The sequence below is a fragment of the Macrosteles quadrilineatus genome, unplaced genomic scaffold (assembly GCF_028750875.1).
Source record: "Macrosteles quadrilineatus isolate MER2022 unplaced genomic scaffold, UCM_ALF_1.0 Scaffold_7__1_contigs__length_78375512, whole genome shotgun sequence".
Lineage (NCBI taxonomy): Eukaryota > Metazoa > Arthropoda > Insecta > Hemiptera > Cicadellidae > Macrosteles > Macrosteles quadrilineatus.
This window is the reverse complement of record NW_026542600.1, coordinates 49656579-49677160: the sequence shown is the minus strand read 5'-3', so window position 1 is coordinate 49677160 and position 20582 is coordinate 49656579. Positions and strand designations below refer to the sequence as shown.

The 20582-nt window shown below is 35.6% G+C and overlaps 1 protein-coding gene across 1 annotated transcript in view; it reads right to left on the bottom strand.

Annotated features, from left to right (window-relative positions):
* Positions 1-611: 611 nt before the first annotated feature.
* LOC128998963 (serine protease filzig) overlaps positions 612-20582 on the bottom strand; it is a 35635-nt gene continuing 15664 nt past the window's right edge. The window contains exons 2-7 of the mRNA XM_054425319.1: positions 12964-13066; positions 7821-10319; positions 6449-6635; positions 5786-6051; positions 1947-2101; positions 612-969 (exon numbers count right to left, since the gene is read on the bottom strand). Coding sequence (XP_054281294.1) covers positions 805-969; positions 1947-2101; positions 5786-6051; positions 6449-6635; positions 7821-10319; positions 12964-13066 — 3375 coding nt within the window. The 3' untranslated portion in view covers positions 612-804. The remainder of the gene's footprint in view (positions 970-1946; positions 2102-5785; positions 6052-6448; positions 6636-7820; positions 10320-12963; positions 13067-20582) is intronic.

The window sequence follows — 20582 nt, the reverse complement described above, 5'->3', positions numbered from 1 at the left end:
ATTTCAAGGGGATTTGAAAATTACACTTGTTATCAAAGTTACCATACTCGCCACAACCTTGAAAATTTGCAGTTATAATCAATACACACTCATGTAAAAAAAAATATCTCCAAGTATAATTTATTTTGATTAAGCACAACAAAATGGCAAAATAACAAAATAAGAACCAAATTAGCAAAAGAAATTAGGGGGTAAAAAAAAGTACTTATATTTACATCCCCATCTCAATGATTGATTGATTGATTGATTGATTGATAATAGGAAGGGCTTAAAGAATAGCAACAGCTGTTTCTAATTCCAAATCTATCAGCTGATTTTGTGAATCCACAATAATGAAACAATAATTGAGTGTATTTATTTATAAATCTGTGTTGTATCAATTTGTGTTGTGTCTAATGTAACATTGAATTAAGAATTTATAAATATTGGGAACTTAATATCAGTAAAATCTTCAGCAAATTATTCCTATTTAAATTCACTATAAACTTGCCAGTTGCTAATCATACATCGCTTATCCCTTACATTCCTGCTGAAGCTTTTAACTATATACAATTGCATCTCAGATTCCATGTAATCTTCATTACACAGAAAAAATTTTTCTCATGTGCAGATTCATAAAGCTTTTAGCATTTGAATAAAACAGTTAACAGTGAAAGGAAGAGTTTTCACAAAAGAACATCAAGCATTAACTAAGACACATAGTGCGTACTCATAAAATTCTATACAATATGGACACAGTCGATTTATACACGATTAACAGTCTTTGGAAGTAAAGTACATATCACAATGTCAGGAAAGCGGGCGTCAGTGGACCCCGGTGATGGTTTGTAGCCATGGTTTGTAATAGGTTGTGCGCATGTAGACGCCAGGTAGGTAGGGTGCCGCACACTTGATACCGTGTGATACGGTGCCGGCCAGAACCCACCGACCATCTTCTCGCTCTACCATCAGGGGTCCTCCGCTGTCACCCTACACACACACATAGACATAGCATGTTTTCAGTTGTATAAGTGACACTTTTTAATACAAGCTCAATTTGAAACTAAAGTAAGCTTTATAGTTTAACATGTTATAACTTTCTCATCAAAAGTTTTCAACATAGCTTTCATATTATTCAGTAATTTTAAAGATCTCTTTCTAAACTAATCAGCTATTGTATTGCTTGGTTTTAGATTAGACCTTTGACATGGATAGAGCTATAGACATTCAATTCTTATTAGCCAGTTTTGTAATAAAAATGGACTGGTTTCTGTCGAATACACCAACTTTTTTATCCAAGCAAAACTGAAGGTACAGCTTACAAAAAGCTAAAGCATATTTTTTTAATTGACTACAACAGTTCCATATAGATAAGATGCCTTCTCCAGTTTCTAAAAGTCAATGATTGGGATTAGAAAAACAATAGCAGCTAATATCAGTGGTGGCGCTAATAAAGAATCGGGGCCTCCACAAAAAAAAAGATTTCTGGCATGTTTAGCATTGTTTGGCATATCTCGGTTACGGTTAAAAGAATTTTTTTAAGTAGTTCTTTAGAAAATCTAAAGAACAAAATAAGAGCACGAGCAATGTATACTATACTTAATTTTGTCACCAGTGTGAGACACTTCAGACTCTATTGACAAATTAAATTGACTGAGCATTGCGGTAAAAAAAAACTCTTGCTATGTTAGTTTACGTCAGTAACCTACAAAATTTTCTTGAGATCTGTACTAAATTTTGTTTAAGCTACTGGAGTGTATATAAAAAAAATTCTAAATCGACAATATTTACGACAAAATACCTGCCGCTAACTGATATACTGGACATTATGAACCAACAGAAAGGGTTCCCAAAGTTTTACGTGCAGCATTCCCCAAATAAGCACAAATCCGGCAGAATTTTTTTATAATTCTATATGCAGTATTCCCCAAAAAAGCTCAAATAATTATTTCCTCAACATCACTGACCTCACAAGAGTCCCGCTGACCGTTGGCATATCCTGCACAGAGGAAACTGCTGATGATGCTCTTGGAATGACCAGCTGTGTGGAACATTTCCTGGCAGACAGAGTTCTCTATGACTGGGACTTGAACTTCCTGCAGGACACTTGGTACTCCACCTCCTGCAAATTCACATGAAGATTAGTTTCAAGGTCCACCTGATACAACAAACTTAGGGGTCCCAGTGCTCAGCCAAACAGACCAATGCAGACTTTGTGCAAAAAAGGTAGAATCCGCTGAACAATCGTCACTGGATCCAGCTTTAGGCCAGAGAATGTTGAAATTCCTAGGAAAGGGGACCATGATACCAAAGGAAATCAAATAAATGGGTGTTCTACACCTGTTAGGATTGACCAAGAGCCTCGATGGGTTGAATCAAGATGTGCTACAAAAGGCCAAACGATCACAGTAGCTATGTGTAGCTATACCTCAATGTCCTCAACCCCTCCTTAAAAAAGAGCTAAAACCAATTTTCTCTTATTTGATCCAACTTACAATGATTGACCAAGACACAGAAGTTGCTTCACTTCCTCCTATCTTAACCAATACTGTTTTATAATTCCTTCAACTTTCAGACATGGTCAGTGGCGGATCCAGTCAGGGGGAGTGGGGGTACGCGCCCCCCCCCCCCCCTCATACATAAACATTTTTTAACTATAGGATAGGCCTAAAATGTAATAATGTGAAGGCCTGGCCTACACTCTATTATTACTTAACTGCCAGAAATTGACAAATTTATGTATTTTCCTTGTAAAATACTTAACCCTGCAAGCTATTCCACTTTAATAGCTTTTATTTTGAGGAAGCAGTCACATTTGACTGAATAAAGGACATTTTATTTGCCCACTTCAGAATGTGTTGCACTAGATCCACTCCATTCCATATGAACTAGATTGAATCCGGTATGACCATAAACTGATATTCTAAGCTTTATTCCATAAGACTGTATGGAATGGTTCTGGTATTTATATTAAATTGTATGTATGTATTCTTTTCATCCTATTGTAAATTTTGAAGCTTGTTTTGAGTGCGTTTCATCAGTGGCGGATATAGAATATTTTTTTGTAGGGAGGGGGGGGGAATTAATTTAAGGTTAGGTTAAGTAATTTCAAGTAGACACACCAAGATACTTTATCTTAGTTTTGCTGCGGTAATTTGCGCTAAATGTGACCTTTACTTTACCAAGATCACGCTGTATCATTATATCGTTCCATTAAATCATACGAATATCTATTCAAGCCAAATGAAGAAAATATATCAAATTTCTAAACCAAAAAACATTGGTCAAGATTTAACAGTGTGTCATCCCATCTATAAACACTTATCCGAACCTAAGGAGTCAAATACGTGATTGTGATTATCATTATATTCTGAGGGGTTCTAATCACTGTATATAAGTATTTTTTTGAGCGAACTAAAGAAAACGTTAACATTTCAGTACAACATATGCCGAACAGATGTAAATAACAAACAATAACAATGGCTACCAATGAACTGACTGAACTCTTCATTACTCCCCTCCCCTGTCGCCGGTAGATATGCTGGTCTCTAGCGGTCACTGCTGCAAGCGAAGATAGCCGGGCAGCGGACGGGAGCTCGAGTCGGTCTGAATCAAACTGAATTCGCACAAACTATCACTGTCTGCCACGGCGATGACTTTGCGCATGATTCACGATAAATAATTAATATTATGGTACCGTACCTATTTATTTTTCATATCCATCATATTGGGGGGGGCACCACCCCTGACCACCCCCTTATATTCGCCCCTGCGTTTCATAATTGATTTTTATATACCCAATATCAAAAACTACATATATATATTATTTTATATTGGGGTCAATAGTTTCGTATTAGTGAGGTTTGAGAGTATTGACTAAATGTTTTTTTCTCATTTTCTTTTTAGGGGAAATTATATTATTTGCTCTTTATTATTTTGTTCAAATACTATACTACAGGTTAAGTGCTGGATTTATAATAGATCGTTTTATTTGGTTAAGAGTTTAAATAGGCTAAAAATTAAAGGGAATATTTGATAATCAATAAATTGCCCTCTACATAAACCAGTAGGATCTAACCTTAAAATTGTCTTCAACATCTCCCGCGATCGTGTTGACAACGCTATCCTCTCATACGATCGCGGGAAAGTTTTAAACAACCCCGCTATATCGAAGACATTATAATCGTATCCCGTGATCGTGGCGGATTTAAGAGCATCTCCCGTGAACACCAAGACAGAGTGATGTGAATAAAAACTAGTATAAGCAAATACTAGGGGATTTCTTAAGTAAATGCTATGTTTTGTGTGAATAAACACACTAGTACTTGCTAGGGATAGTAAGTTCTAGAGTTTTCCCGGGAGAGAAGTAAATACTTAAAAATTGGTGTGAATAAAACTTTTTAAGTAGATTGTTCTGTAGCATATGCTTCGATATTTTCAAGCCTGGTCTGGAGCATTCTGGACTTTTTCCTAGCATTTACTAAGCATCATACCTGTTTGCTCAGTCCACAGTTTGTTGTTGATCATGGCTCAGTTTATGCCTATTTGTCAACGGAAAATTTATTCTGTTCGCTCTGGAATAAATGAACGTAATTGTAAAGAACTGTTAAGGTCTAACAGTGAGAGGGTTGATTTCCTTGCGGACTATTTTTTTTAAGAAAGTCATAGGCCTACTCGTGGCGGTAACTTGATTGTACTCAAATTGAGATACAAAAGCCTGGGCTACACAGTGATGATTATATTTTTAGAAAAGGATATCCTAGTATAAATTAAAACCTAGCATTTACTTGGTCTAGCATGTACTACTCCGCGAGTAAGTGCTTGGGTTTTTCCGGATTCTACTAGACTTGCCCTAGTATTTTCTACAAATCTTTATTCACACTGATTTGACCAAATACTTACTAGAGCTAGCATATGATGGTTAGAAAGTGCTGGTTTTTATCCACATCACTCAATGTTGCAAACACGACCAAATTTTGAACAACCCTGTAGGTGCTAAGTCTACCGCAATTTTGGAAATATCATGAACATCCCCGTGGACGCCAAGACTCGTTATTGTTTCCTGAGATCCGGACAATACCCTGAACACCCACCAGGATTGCAATTTGCAAAGATATCATCATTGTGTTTCGCGATCATGGCTAAATCTTCACGTCCCGCGCAATCGCGGGGACAAAATTATTGCATAACAACCAATAAACCAAAAAGTTGTTCATTAATTCAGGTTTTTTACAAATACCAGTAAACTGAACCCAACTTCAAAAATGGGTTTTATTTTGAATCCTCATAAAGTTCACACATTTTCGTTGATATAGCTGCTATGAACTATGGCAAAAATGCCACACAATATTTAAAAATTTAAGTGTGCCCCCCTCCCCTTAACCAAGTCCTGGATCCGCCTCTGGATCTGACCAATCCAGGTTTGGAGTCCATCTGAAGCTCTACATATCAATCATACATAAAAGGTCTCTCAGAGGAGTAGAACTTTTTCTCTACCGCAAAAAAAACCCTCTACCAAAACCAATACAATATTTTTAAGGCTAAAACCAGGTTTTCATTTTATTCATATTAGCTAAGATATTACATCCTAACTCCTTATCAGTGCTAAATACCTTACATCCAACCTTATGTTTCATGACTACCAAACACACTGTTTCTTAACCTGTCCATTTCAAGTAAAAAAAAAATATAATTGCTTGATGTTGGAATACACTAAAAAGTGTATTCAAATTAATTTCAAATTAATATTTTGAATCAAAACATAACATAACAAAATATGCATTTCATAACAAGTTATGTTACTTACCATATTTTAATCTTCCCCAGCCAGTGACTGTGGCCATTCTTCCTGTGAAATCGTCAGTGTCTTGAGGCATGCAGATAGGTACAATGTGTGAGTCAAACGCGACTGGGGATTCTAGTTCAAGAAGTGCAATATCGTTCTCAAAGGTAGCCGCATCATACTGTCTGTGCACTATGACTCTCCTCACATTCTTGCTGACACTGCGTTGGGATTCTAACTCCCCGCTGATGTCGTACTCTCCAAACACTGCCACTAGCGAAGCCAAAAACCTGTAAGATCGAGAGGTTAATTCAATTTTTTGTGAGTGGACAAAAAATTCACAGTCAGTGTTGCGAAAAAGAATTACTTTTTGCACAGTTAAGGAATTGCAGATTTTCACGAATAATCTTTTTTATTGTCTAATCATACCATTAAATGCTATTCTGCTCTTAAAGTATAAGAGGTTACTGGCTTCAATATAAAATATTTGAAACTGAAGCCATCGTCATGTTAAGAAACGTTGAGATTGGCTCAGCATACAAATGCTTTTACAAAAATACAAAAGCTTTCCAAAAAAGTATGGGAGAAACTCCTATACACAAAGAGTGTCAGTTTCTTTCGTAATGAATTAGTTGATTGTTTTCTATGTTTTAGATGTATGCTCCATTACTGTTAATAGCAACTTACCCTGGTTGGCAATGAGCGGCTGTGATCACGTATCTACTAGTGATCAAAACACCTCCACATTTGTTCTTGGTGAATAGCCCAAGCCATGTTGCCTCTCTCACGAGAACTTGCCACGGCCATTCTCCAAATGTTGCTCCCTTTCCCCCAACAATTCTTCCATTTTTCATCAGCGGTCTAACACCACACTCTACAACATTTTCCGTTTTCAGTCATAAATAAAATATCATTGCTTACACAGGGCAGTTTGTGATGGAAAGTAAATAAAAATAAATATAAAAACACTTGAAACATATATTTAACACTTAAACTATTAGCTCACGAGACGGTAAAGATGGTAAGAGGTGAATGATTTTGATTCGACACTCATGATTGGAGTGCCAAATTATATGATAGGTTACGTACCTTTTAATTCTGTCTCCAGTCCTTAATATAGTCAAGGGTGACTAGTTTTTCAAACCCATGTCATCAATTGGTTGGTCCATGAATCCGACAGAAGTCTTCGTTGTAAGATATAAATACACGTCGACACATAAAGTTCACACATTTTTAACACAAGACATTTAATGATGGTAGCCGGCCACATTTATTAGGGACACATTGAGCGGAGTGTCCAATTTGGAGTGTTCAATCGAAATCGATCACCGCTTACCGTGTTTTACTTATATATACTTATTATTTTGTGGGTTAACGGTGTGAGTGTGAATATATGTTTCAAGTGTTATTAGACATATTTTTTAATTACGTTCTGTAAATTAAATAACATGTACGATGCTAATAAAGAATTTATTGAACTTTTTTGTAAAAATCATGGAAATATTAAATATGTTCAAATATATATGGCTTGATAAATATAAATTGTACTGTATATGGCATAGCTTAACATCAACTGAACATGGTATTACAGTAAATTACACTACTGTACAAGGACTTAATCTAAAATTCATTATGTAAGTAACAAAAATACTAACATCAATAATACCGTGAAGCTGATGTCAGCTGCCTGCAGATCAGGATGACTTCAAGGAATTGGAAATTCAAAGCAGAAATGGACAGGAATAAGGATAAAGATAGGTTAAAGAAGCTGAGATAAAGTGGTTGAGACAACATGAATAGATGCAAGCTGATGATCTTCCATTGGGATCAGCAAAGGATTATGTTTGTTTATTATGTATTGGATTTAACTGAAGCGAAAATTCAGGCCAAGTTTTTCTATAATTTTCTGAAAATAAAATACTGATGTATAAAGATGATTTACCTTTGGGTATTTTACGTTTGTACTTCTTACAATGAAAATTATTAATTTGGGAAAAATCTTGATGGGCCAGAGGTATATAACGTGCAGTTTGAAACATATACCAAAACAATCACTCACCCTTCTTGTAGTTCACTTCCGACGGTGGTTTTGATGGCGAAGCTTCAGTTTGTTCTTCGACAATACTGATGTTGTCTAAGACAACTGTTGTTGGCGTCGGTCGTTTTGTGGTCGTCGAGGTTGGGCTCGATTGATAAACAACCAATGTCGAGGGTGAAGTAGGTTTTTTAGTGGGTTTGTTTTCACTATCGTCTAGTGGTTTGTAGTTGGTAGACAGTAATACAGTCGTGGTCGGGCGATTTGTGTAAATGGATATATCCGGCTTAACCGATGTCGGTTTTGTGATTGATACAAGTGGTTTTGGAGTAGTAGGTTTAGTGGAGGGTTTTTTTGTGGGTCTGGAAGGTTTTGAAGAAGTTGACACTGTGGAAGGCTTTTTCACTGGTTTTTGAGACAGTGTAGCATTTGGCTTTGTTTGACCATCTAATAGAACATTTTCTAAGTCAACAAAGTTCCCTTCAAGTGACTGAACTATTTTTTCTACAAAACCGTGGACTTTGTCATTAAGTGTGTCATCTTCAATGAAGTTCACCGTTGATTGCTCTTCGTCGATGGCAGTGGTTGAAGTAGAGAGGTCCGGCTTATCAGATTGTGAGAGGAGTGTGATGTTTGGATCTCTCACTGGAGGAAATGCTACAAGAAGACTTGAACTATTCACCACTGGTTCATCATCAGATTGTGTTATCACAGACACTGGCCTCACAGTGTTGACAGTGGGTCTGTATTTATCTGAAGGTTTAGGCTTTATGTAAGAAGACTGGACAGGTTTGCTCGAAGATGTATCAAGACTTGAAACTGAGTTAGTTGAAACAAAAATAGGTCTATTCTGTTGCGGGTATCCCGGTTTTGAGGAAGTAATAAGAACTGGCTTATTTGATATGTAACTCCCAGGCTTTTGAGATATGTAAGTCTGGACTGGTTTTACTGTGGTGAAAGTGATCGGTTTGTTGGATGAATAAATCGAAGGATAAGGTTTAGGAGGTTTGGTTATAAGATGAACTGGACTGGTCATCTGTTGAGATCCACCAGTGGATGGGTGAGTAACAGAGATGTAGGGAGAAGCAGTGGTCCACGAAGGTTGGTGATTGTAGGTGGAATGAGGTGGAGGTTTAACTGATATCACACTGCCTGTTGGCTTCACAGTCACTACGGTCGAGTGCTGGAAGGGGGACAGAACAGTCACGGTTTGTGACGGTTTCTGTTGATTGTCGTTGTAACTGGGAGTGTTTGCTGGTTTCACTGAGGAGTAAGTGTTGAAAGGACCCAGCACTATCACTGTAGGAGGAGGCTCGGGTGTAGTGTTGTCATGGGGTTTTGGTGTGATGTCTACTTGTGGGGTCACTTGGAATGAAGGTCCTTGAACATGTTGCACTGTCGTACTCACAGAAGGCTCATTAGAGGCTTCATATTCATAGTAGTGGGAGGTTGTGTATGAGGAGGGATATGAACCGGTTTTCTCAGGTTTCCCGTTGATTGAAACCCAGGTTGATAAACTGGGTGAACTTGTTGAAATAGGTTCAGGAACTGGTTCAGTATCGTTCAAAAGATGAAGGATGTGATTTATAGATACAGCATCAGTTACATCCTCAATTCCAGGTTTGCTGTTTGTTATGGTAGGAATGAGGAGCATATTGTCTTCATGTGGTAGGGAATGAGTCGAGTAGCTTTTTTCAGTAGTGGATTGAGTAAAAGTATTTGATGTAACAGGTTTTGGTTTCAGGGGTTGGTTGCTGGAGGTGTAAGATATGGGCTTTGTAAACAGTACAGGTTTGTTGGAATCTTTTGTAGGGCCTGGTTTTGTGAAGTAAACATAGGACGGTAACTTAGTAGTAGAATGTGTTTGCATACTGAGTGTGGAATGTTTAGTAACAGTGTCATCGTCAGTTGTCGAAGGAAAGTTCTCCTCATCATGACGGGTGGTGCCCTGCATTGAAGGTGTGACTGCATTGAATTCGGACTGAGTGGTTTTAGACATGGCCTGTGTATTGGAATTATAGGGGTGTTTGGTTACCCAATGAGATGAATCGTCATCTGTTTTTGTGAAAACGTTAGTTGAAGACAGATGATTCTCAAGATCAATTACATAACTTGGGGTATTGACTTCCGGTAATGGAGAACCTTCCTGTGGCTTTTTCAGTAAATCAAATTCCTGTGGATCATTTTGATCGACTACTACAGAGCCATTTTTGTGAAGAAGAATAGTTTCTCCGACAGGATGAAGAGTGATTGGCTTTGTAGAAAAGGTGTTGTGGTCAATAGGTTTGAGAGATGTTGTTGAAGGGGAAGAGGAGGGAACATCAACTCCTGGAGGAAGATAGACGGATCCCGGTGGAAGTTTGCAACAAGCACCGAAGAGGAAACCGTCCATGCATGATCCGACCACTTGACCGTTTCGTTGTGCACATTCATAGTTGAACATGCACACTCCCTTCGCCTTGCCATTTGATGTTAAGTCTGCACAGGTCTTTGGCACAATACGGTAACCTCCAAATTTCTTTCCTGAAACAAAAATTTGTATTTAAGATTAAAGAGATTGAACAAACATTTTAATTTTATTTAAGAAATTATTAAAACCACTAAACAGTAGTGGCAAAAATACGTTCTTTGAACTAAAACTATTTTCTCCTTAAAACTATCATTGCTGTTTAAGTCTACGCAATTATCACCTCTTCTCCCCCCCCCCCCTATCAGGCTATCACTTTTACCATCCCACATAGATAATTCTAGTGTAGCGCAGTTAAAATCTGTTAAATAATATACATGGATAGTATTTTTTATACACTTTCCTTAAAACAGTTTTAATTTCAAAACATTAAAAAATGTTTACTGGAGAAAGAGAGGGGGTCATGGAACATCACTACCTACACTTTACGTGGTTTAATTTCACGCCTTTGATTTTATTTTCCTCCCTTTTTTCTTAAGGAATTCAAAAATTGATATTCCAAATTGACTACCTAGACAATTACGTTTTAGAAAACCACAATCCAGGTAATTAACACTCTAGGTTACAGTAAGCACACATGTTATTGAAAATCTAGTTTTCCCTGAAACTTGGACCAGAGATGCAAAAGTCCCTTTCATCTAATCCTCCATTTTGTATAATTAGCCCAAATGAATGATTGTTGGACTAGTTTTGTTGCAAGTTCAACATAATATTGAATCTAGGTACTTTGGCATAATACGGAGGCCACCCTTATACTTTGCGCTGCAGCGGTTAGGTTGGGTTATCATAAATAGAAAGTTTGACTCATCTGGTATGTTCGATTCATAACGAAAAGAGGAAAGTCCTACAAACATATTTATGATAACCCAACCTAACATTGCAGGCTGTAAAATAAGTGGCCTCTGTATAATACCAAAGTACCGAATCTACTTCCAGGACCATTCTGTATGGTAGCGCTATATTTTTAGTTCCATTTTTATTTCAAGTTTTAGCGAATTTCCCTATAGGGAAGTAGCTATTACCGTAGGTCTCATGGTAAGACTTAGGCCCGGGACTGATTTACTTTTTCATTTTGATGTCCCCAGAGGCCAAAAACACCATTCGTTCAAATTTTTATATATGTATATATATATATATAGATTTATATATATATGTGTCCGTGAACACGATAACTTGAGTAATTTTAATCCGATTTTGATGAAATTTGGTTTGAAGGTGTAAGGCGGGATAAACTTGAATGAGTTTGCGATCCAGCATGATCGGACCATGGGAACAGGATTTTATGGGGGGTTTTATGGGGTAAAAATTGGCTTTTCTCACTTTTGACCCTCAAAACACAAAATTTTCCAATTTTTCTCTTAACCTTCTTAAAGAGCTTAAAAAAACAAACAATTCAGTATATCAAAGTGTTTTTGTACGGTTATTGGTTATGGAGAAAACTAAAAAAATTTTAAATTTAAAATTCCCATGTTATTCTTATGGAGAATATTGTAAAATGTTGTAGTTTGCTTGTTTATGGATATCTTTTGATCAAACTTGGCAAATATATTCATTTTATACTAAGCAAAAATTATTTTACTTAAAACACACACTTTATTAGTTTTCTTGTAGCAGCAAACCTAGGTACTCGTTAAACCTAATGTTATTTAAATAGATCAATTGAAAATCAATTCAGCCAAATGGAAATTCGCTTAGACGGCAGGTTTGCTGTGGCGGGGGTATTTTATCATCTTATGACTGGTACAGAGACCGTTTTTGACGATTTGCACAAAAATCAGCACAATTTGGTGGAAGGAGAATTTTGACTGCAGACGGCAAAAGCTCAGGAAGTAAGTCTATTTTTTCAGGATGGTGTCCAAGGACTATCATATAAAAATGAAAGTAGACTGTATATGAATCTAAAATATTCTGGGGATTGGACATGAAAAAATACTGACTGACGTTTCTTAAGCGTAGAAAAGAATCTTTATAGCAACACTAATCCATTATCCAGCTTGCTGATGCGATTCACCATAACCTACCCAAACAAGATATTTTGCTGACCCCACAACCCAGCCATCTTGGTCGATCGTACACGAAAGAATGCTGTATACAACAACGTTACAATAGATTTGAAGTGGGGCCGACCACCGACTCATTGCGCATAATCCTGCCACGCGTAGTACTGCGTCACCGATCCAACGCGCATGCTCACTGCTCCGAGCCACGACGCGCCAAGTTCACTTTCAGGAGATTAGTAGGTCACATAACGGGGGCCCTGACCTTGCGCCGCACTTTCATTGCCACTTGCCGCTTCCTGCCCTCCTCCCTCTGGTTTACTCTTCCAGAAACACGTAAATAGTCTCAGTCTCAGAGTGTCAAGTCGGTCATTCTAGAAGAGGTTAGGACACTGATGTCGAAACGTGTCTGATCCCACTACAATTGACCGTTACAGCACTTTTCACATCTGTGAGATATTAGGGCAGTATTATACGGATCGTATTGGATTTGGTGGGAAGAATAGCCGTTTGTGTTTTTGTATATTTCTACTTTTACATTACGTCAAATTATCCGAAACAGTACATCATATACCTTTCCAAGGTTTAATTGATCATTATTAGTCAGTACTTCCTTGCGACTCGTAAGTTCTTTTCATAATTTTAACATTGTTTGGGTACAGATATGACTTATACTTTTAGTAAATCAAATATGAAGATTTACCTTGAGTTGGGTTCTGATCGGAGTAAAGAGCGCTGAAGCCGGAGACAGAAAACGCAGAGGCAGATAAAAGTATCAGCAAAGGGAACATTCTCGTAGTCACATCCTGAAAACAGAAAAAAACGTATGAAATACAATTCAAAAATACTTGATGCCCACCAATCTTTAGTGAAGAAACAATCGTACCTAAAAAAACTTAAAAATATTTTTGAAGTTATATTTCTTACAAATCTTTAAAAACAAGATGCTCGCATTTACAAACGATATTTGAAAGTTCTTACGTTATTAATTTATTTTCAGTTTGATTGTTTAAAGTGTAGTTGTCAACATTTTTTCAAGTCATATCGGATGAACATTTTACGATGTATTTTCCCTGATGAAACAGAAATCGTTTACATTATACTGACTCTTGTGAAACCTAAATGAGAAAACATAAAATAGATAAATGGCAGAAGAAAGCAAAAGTTCAATTCTTCTATACAAACAACAGTGAGTGCAAATTATACAATGACGCCATAGAACTTTCCACCAGTTTACATCACAATGAGTGAAAACTATCGGATGGTATTTATGGGAATCAGGTGAAGGCTGTCTACAGTGTTAGGAAGGTGGAGAGGTGCTGAAGACTAACTTCCGGTAGAGCTGAACGACAAGTACTTCTCATAAGTTTCACCACGGAGAAGATGACCGACTTAGAATAATCGGGGATCTCATCAAGATAGACTTCCTGAATTTTAAACAGCTCTTCAGCTCCCGAAAAGAGCTTTCTTCTCTTGTCACCAGGACTGACTATCCTGCAAAATGTGGATCCGCTTGAAAATCTTGATTACAATTTACATTTAGACAGTAATCACTTGAATATGACACGATGGGTTTTGAGGACAGAGCTCTAAAATAAAATAAAATTAAGGAATTTCACGAGAAGAGAAAGAAGTCGTTGATTGAAAATCAATAACCTAAACCAAAAGATAGACGAATTTCCACACTTAATCATTTTAACTAAAGACAGTGACTTTCCTGGTTCACGTTGACGTATTTAAGTCAGAATATGTGCGATTGTTGAATGGAGTGGATGATCTGGGTAGTTCTGTTACTGACTAACGACTAACATCAGCTGATTCATATCTATATAATTAATAAGCGAACACGAAGTTTGTCAGTTGAACTCCTCCGCCATTTCTTAACCGATTTTATCCATTGACGTCTCATTGGAAAGACCGTCTCACGTAGATTTGCAAACTGGCCTTACATTTTTGAAAGAGTCCCTTGGGCTCTGCCCCAGTGGCTTTTAAAGTTCCCATGTTATCCTTATGAAGAACATGATTGTTTACATTTTGATCAGCTTTATAATTTAATTGCTGTTAGTCCAGTCAATGAATGATCCAAAAGTAGGTGTAGAGTGCGTGAGCAGGTAACTAAGCGATTCCTTCAGAAACTTGTTCAGGGGGCTTAGGGTGTTAACATACCAAAAGTCCTGACTCCTAGGTGGTGAGCCAGGGGGTGGAGGGGGGGAAAAGGGGGGGAAAAGGTACGTATTTTGGGTTTTTTGATTATATCTCGAAAACTATCAACTTTTTGTATACTATAGTAAATTATAAAATTGAAGAAGATTAAATTTTCTACAAGAAAAGTATATAATGTGTTTATTTTGGTTCAACAGATTACGAGTTATAACTTATTTAATTGATATCTTATTAAAATACTCCTTCCATAAGAAATACATGTAAATTAGTATGCGAAATGGGGCGAATCCTATCCGCCCAAAGGAAACATAACTGATATTCTGGAAATCTTGACCAAATTTCCAGTAATTTGACACTTAAATCATGAAATTTTGTCAAAAATTAAAGCGAGGGTGAGCGTTTAAAAATGGGATGATTTAAGGTTTTTTTATATTTCCAATAAAAAAACACCAAAACTCGACATTTTGTTACCTCGCCCTCGCCTTAATTTTGGATCAATTTTAATGATTAAAGTGTCAAATTACTGGAAATTTTGTCAAGATTTCCAGAATATCATTTATATTTCCTTTGGGCGGATAGGATTCGCCCCATTTCGCATACTAATTTACATGTATTTCTTATGGAAGGAGTATTTTAATAAGATATCAATTAAATAAGTTATAACTCGTAATCTGTTGAACCAAAATAAACACATTATATACTTTTCTTGTAGAAAATTTAATCTTCTTCAATTTTATAATTTACTATAGTATACAAAAAGTTGATAGTTTTCGAGATATAATCAAAAAACCCAAAATACGTACCTTTTTCCCCCCCTTTTCCCCCCCTCCACCCCCTGGCTCACCACCTAGGAGTCAGGACTTTTGGTATGTTAACACCCTAAGCCCCCTGAACAAGTTTCTGAAGGAATCGCTTAGTTACCTGCTCACGCACTCTACACCTCATTCCTTGACTGGACTATGTTATTTATTTTTCAATTCAACGAAACGCATTTGGTACATTTACTGATTTTGTTGAAAATAAATATTTACTATTTTAATTTACACTCGTACATATTACAATGTAAAAAATCGAGAGAAAGCCTGGGCAATTTGATATATTTTACCAAATAAGAAAAATAAATTGATAGGTTACTGTAATTCTTGATCAATCATTGAAAGAACCGATTTGTTAACCATGTAAACATAGGAAAGTAATAGAACACCACCAAGTAGAAGAAATAGAGATTTAAAAAAATACTATCGTTATCATCCTATATAATGAAGAACACCTACATTATGAAGATTCCCACAAAACTATGAACAAGGATGTTAGCCGAAGTGCTACTATTTTGTAGGAAACACGGACTTAACTTTATGATGATTGGCAAAGGAAATACCTTTTGAGGCCGAATTAAACTGTTACGACAAGGACATTAAATATTATGTTTTCATAAAAGTCAAGTGATTTTATAATAATATGACTGCATCCAACAAACCTTAATAATAATGTCATTGAAGGATTCGCATTATTCCATTCAAGGGACACAAAACACCATCTGAACAACATTTGGCCTTTCAATTCTGCATTTTTTTAGGTAAATATAACTTACTTTATAACAGTAACTAGCCAAATTAATGCCAATTGAAGCAAATAAAATTGTGACAGAGAGGTTATGCAGAAAATCAGGCAGATCTTAAGTAATGTAAACAAAATTTTATCGCTATAAAAAATGACTGAAATTTGTTAACGTAATGGCGACAATGGGTAGTTGGGTAGTACCATGCTGACTACATTATCATTGACGAAGATCAACATGGACAACCTAATGCGGCTATAAGTGGGAAACATTTGTAGAATACACTAAAAACCATATCAGCTTTTGAAAATGACAAAATATTTACAAGAAATGTTTATTATATGGAACTGTTAGGTACGTAATCTATGAGTTGAGTCTTTTAAACTCATCGGAAATTGTGACTTTATTTATTCGTTTTTAAATAAGTTATTTGTTTTTAAATAACTACTTTACTTTTTTGCAATTGCTCGATTTCGAGCAACATGCACACTAGTTCATTTATTAAAAGGCCAACGATCAAGTGCATATGTCTAGTTTTTAATCAATACAGGGTAAGGGTGTACCTGATCTCTCTACCGACCTAAGGTAGAGGTATTATTCCTGGTCCAAAGAAAATCACTATACCGTTAAACATTTCCAAAACTCAAAATATAACGGCTTGTAAGTAGACATTTGGTACATATATCAACAATGCAAAGACATATATTGAAAAAAAAAAATTATTTTGTAAGTGCTTATTTTCAAAATGGTGGTTATCTATCATTTGAAAAATAAAATAAAAATGTCATGCAAACAAAACTATTGTGTTAATCGTTTTATTAAGACAAGTTTATTAGAATTGTAACGACAAAATATAAATTCACTACACAAAGACGTTAACAAATAAAAAAAAATACTATGTGAAACCCGTCTAAATCTACGGGTACTGTTGAGGTTTCAATCATTTAACTATCAATCTATGATAAATAACTCCATTTTTGGAGAATTCTGTGTCGTTCGTGATTCAGCAGCGAGCTTACGTCCGATCTTAATAACGATTAACTCAAATGAAAGTTTGTATTTCACTGAAGGTTCTTAGGTTAAAACATATAGGATGACGTAGTTGGAATTGAGTAAACATTTCTAAAATAATATTCCATATCAGAGAAATAATCAAATTTATGTTTTTTAATTGAGTAATACAATATATTGAACATAACTGATTCAAACTATCAATATCTCAAATGAAATCCTTTATTTCTAGGAGTATTTAAAAACCAAGACATGTAAAATAACTTAAATAAAAATTACAAGTTACGTATAATTGATTTACTTTTGTATCATTGAAAACTGCTATTTCACCGAAGGTTCTTAGATCAAAACATAATGTAATTAGAACTGCTAAAATACAAATTATAATAAAATTTCAAAAAAATAAAATTTATGTTTTTTGGGTGAGTAATACAGTAGATAAATGAATAATGATGCTTGATGGCAAATCTGTGCTTGCATATCTTTTTTTAGACCAAAATTACGTAAAATCGGTCGGGTAGAAGAGCAAAACGAACTCGGAAAAGTAAAATCAAATTTAACTCCGATAAGAAATGTACATGGAGGAAGTTTTGTGCATAGCTCTAAATATACGTCAGATAAATGAATGCCGATGCTTGATGGCAAATCTGTGCGTCTATACCTTTAATTTAAGACCAACATTGAAGAGTCCAATGTTGGAATGGAAAAACGGGCTAACCCTTAAAAAATTCAAAATTTTGTTATGAACGGCTTTGAATACTTTTTTAAAATCTAAACACTTTGCCAATTTTAAAATTGACAAAAACGGGCTCTTTATACTAGTAAATTACTTTTGAAAAAACGCAATCAGGGGAAGAACGGGTCAACTCACAATGAGCGTAGGCAAGAACGGGACAACCTCCGTTCAAATTGTAAACCAATGGGCTGGCAATTAGTTCCTGAAAAACCTTCTTATGGCTCTCCTGAAAAACTTACTTTCGCGGGGTTAGCCCGTTTTTCCCTTGGACCTTTTTGCTGATGAAAATTGGTTGGATAGAAGAGCCAAACCGACTCGGAAAATAAAACCCAATAATTTTTATATACATTTTTGTATAAAATACAAAATGGGGACTATAGGGTAACATTAGAGTTTTTAAAATTGAATACGTGATAATCTAGTTTGTCTATGGTCCAGAGTGATACCTTAAACGATCGGTAGAGAGTTCAGGAACACTCTGTATAAAGCTTCTAACTTCTCTAGAATCGACCTTGTAGCCTTCTTATTGCTAGACGAGCTCTACAACCCTCAGTTAAATTCCGCAAGGTTTAATTTAGATGTGTAGAAAAGGTAGAATGTATAGGAAGATGACTACGTGGTCAGGCCGAAGATCATAAAGGTGATGGGTATTTAATTGAACAGTATTTCTGCAGTAGCAACATTTTGATACTTATTTGCTCTTTCGCTGAACTATTAAGATTAAATATATCTCTTAAAAACCACAGATTGACTATTAAACTTGATACTTTGTTTCTCTAGGTTAAAGAGGTTAACTATGGCGATATAGAGGTCGGCGAGTTTTAATGATACTCAAAAATAACGGAACCTCTCCTAGTTTGTCTTAATGGCCCGCATAGATGGCTATTCTGATATTCTGATCACTGGGTTGCACCAAAATACAAACAATCAAGCACATGTCTATATTTTTACGGGGAAATGTAGGTTGACGTTTATTAGGATTTTGATATTGTAACAGTATTTTGTATGTTTAATATACAGACTGTCCCAAAAGTCATGGAACGGTTTAAAAAATATTTAAAATAGAGCTACAAAACTTTGCACAAAGTTACTGGACATAAAAATCTATTTTATCACATATTCAGTGACCCACACTTCCTCAGGGGGGCGGCCCGCCAGAGGTTTGAAGAAAATCAAAACCGTATGCATAGGTCGATATGCAGATAAAGTTAAAGGGCTTTATTAGTAGAATACAATGCCGCAAATTTTATCTCAAAATAACAACTGAGTAAAAAATGGCAGTCGTTAAAAGATTCAAAATGGTAGATTCAAGAAATCTTTGAATGGCTACCATTTTCGACTCGGTAGTCCGTTTGTGTTCAAATTTGTGGCATTGTATTCTAATAATAAAGACATTTTATTTGATATGCATATCAACCTATGCTTACATTTAAGATTTTCTTCTGTCTCCTAGCGGGCCGCCCCCCCCCCTTGAGGGAGTAGCGGATCACTGAATATGTGATAAAATAGATTTTTATGTCCAGTAATTTTGTGCAAAGTTTTGCCTCAGCTATCCTGGCGGCTAAGCGAATTTCCATTTGCCTGAATTAATTTTCAATTAAATCTATTTATATAACATTAGGTTTATTTATTTATTTATATACGGTTACACAATTTTTACAGGGTTTACATGCTGACATTATGATACAATATTGAAAGATTGAGAATATAGATGAACGAAAAGTGATACAGTATATGAATGCGAGTGAAATGTGAAAAGATAACATAATTACTTAGCTTATTAAATTTGCTTCCCTTCTGCCTTTTATCATGCTTTTTTACTTTGAGCGAATTTCCCATATAGGGAATAAGCTATTACCGTAGTACTCATGGTAAGACCTGGACGCGGGACCGTTTTTTTTCGTTTTGAGGTCCCTAGAGGCCAAAAACACCATCCGTTCAAATTCATATATATATATATATATATATATATATATATATTTATATGTATATATGTGTCCGTTAGCACGATAACTCAAGCAAAAATGATCCGATTTTGATGAAATTTGGTACAAACGTGTAAACTTACGTTTATTCGAACGAGTTCGCGATCCAGCATGATCGGAACGGGGATTTACGGGGGGTTTTATGGGGTAAAAATAGGTTATTCCCATTTTTGACCCAAAAAACATAAAATTTAGCAATTTCTTTCCAAACCATTTTGTAGAGCTTAAAAAACAAATAATTTAGTATATTGAAGCGTTATTATGCGCCTAATGGTTACGGAGAAAATTCCAAAAAATTGTAAATTTAAAATTCCCATGTTATTCTTACGGAGAATAAGTAAACTGTTGTAGTTTGCTTGTTTATGAACATATTTTGATCAAATTTGGAAAATGTTTTTATTTCTTACTAACTACTGTATTTAACATTTTACAAAAAAAAAAGGTTTTACCCTCCCTGATGCAGCAAACCTAAGTACTTGTTAAACTAATTCTATTTAAATCGGGAATAAATGTTATATTTTTAAGTAGACATTTCAGTGTAAATCAAATCAGTCAAATGGAAATTCGCTTAGTCTGCAGGTTTGCTGCGGCGGGGATATTTTTGTTATTTTGCGTAATTTATTGAAAGGCAGATAAGGGACTAACATCACATGCTAATAAAAAAGACTTGGTAGAATAGCAAACTTAACAATAGTTAGAAATTTGGTAACAATAACAATCAATTAAATGCTACAAGAAAACATGCGACTAGATAACAAACAATAATTCATAAGGTTTAATGAGTACCTAAGTTTTCTGCTACAGGGAAACTAATAAAGTGTGTTTTTTAGTAAAATATTAATAGCTTTTCCTACAGTTACCTAACAATG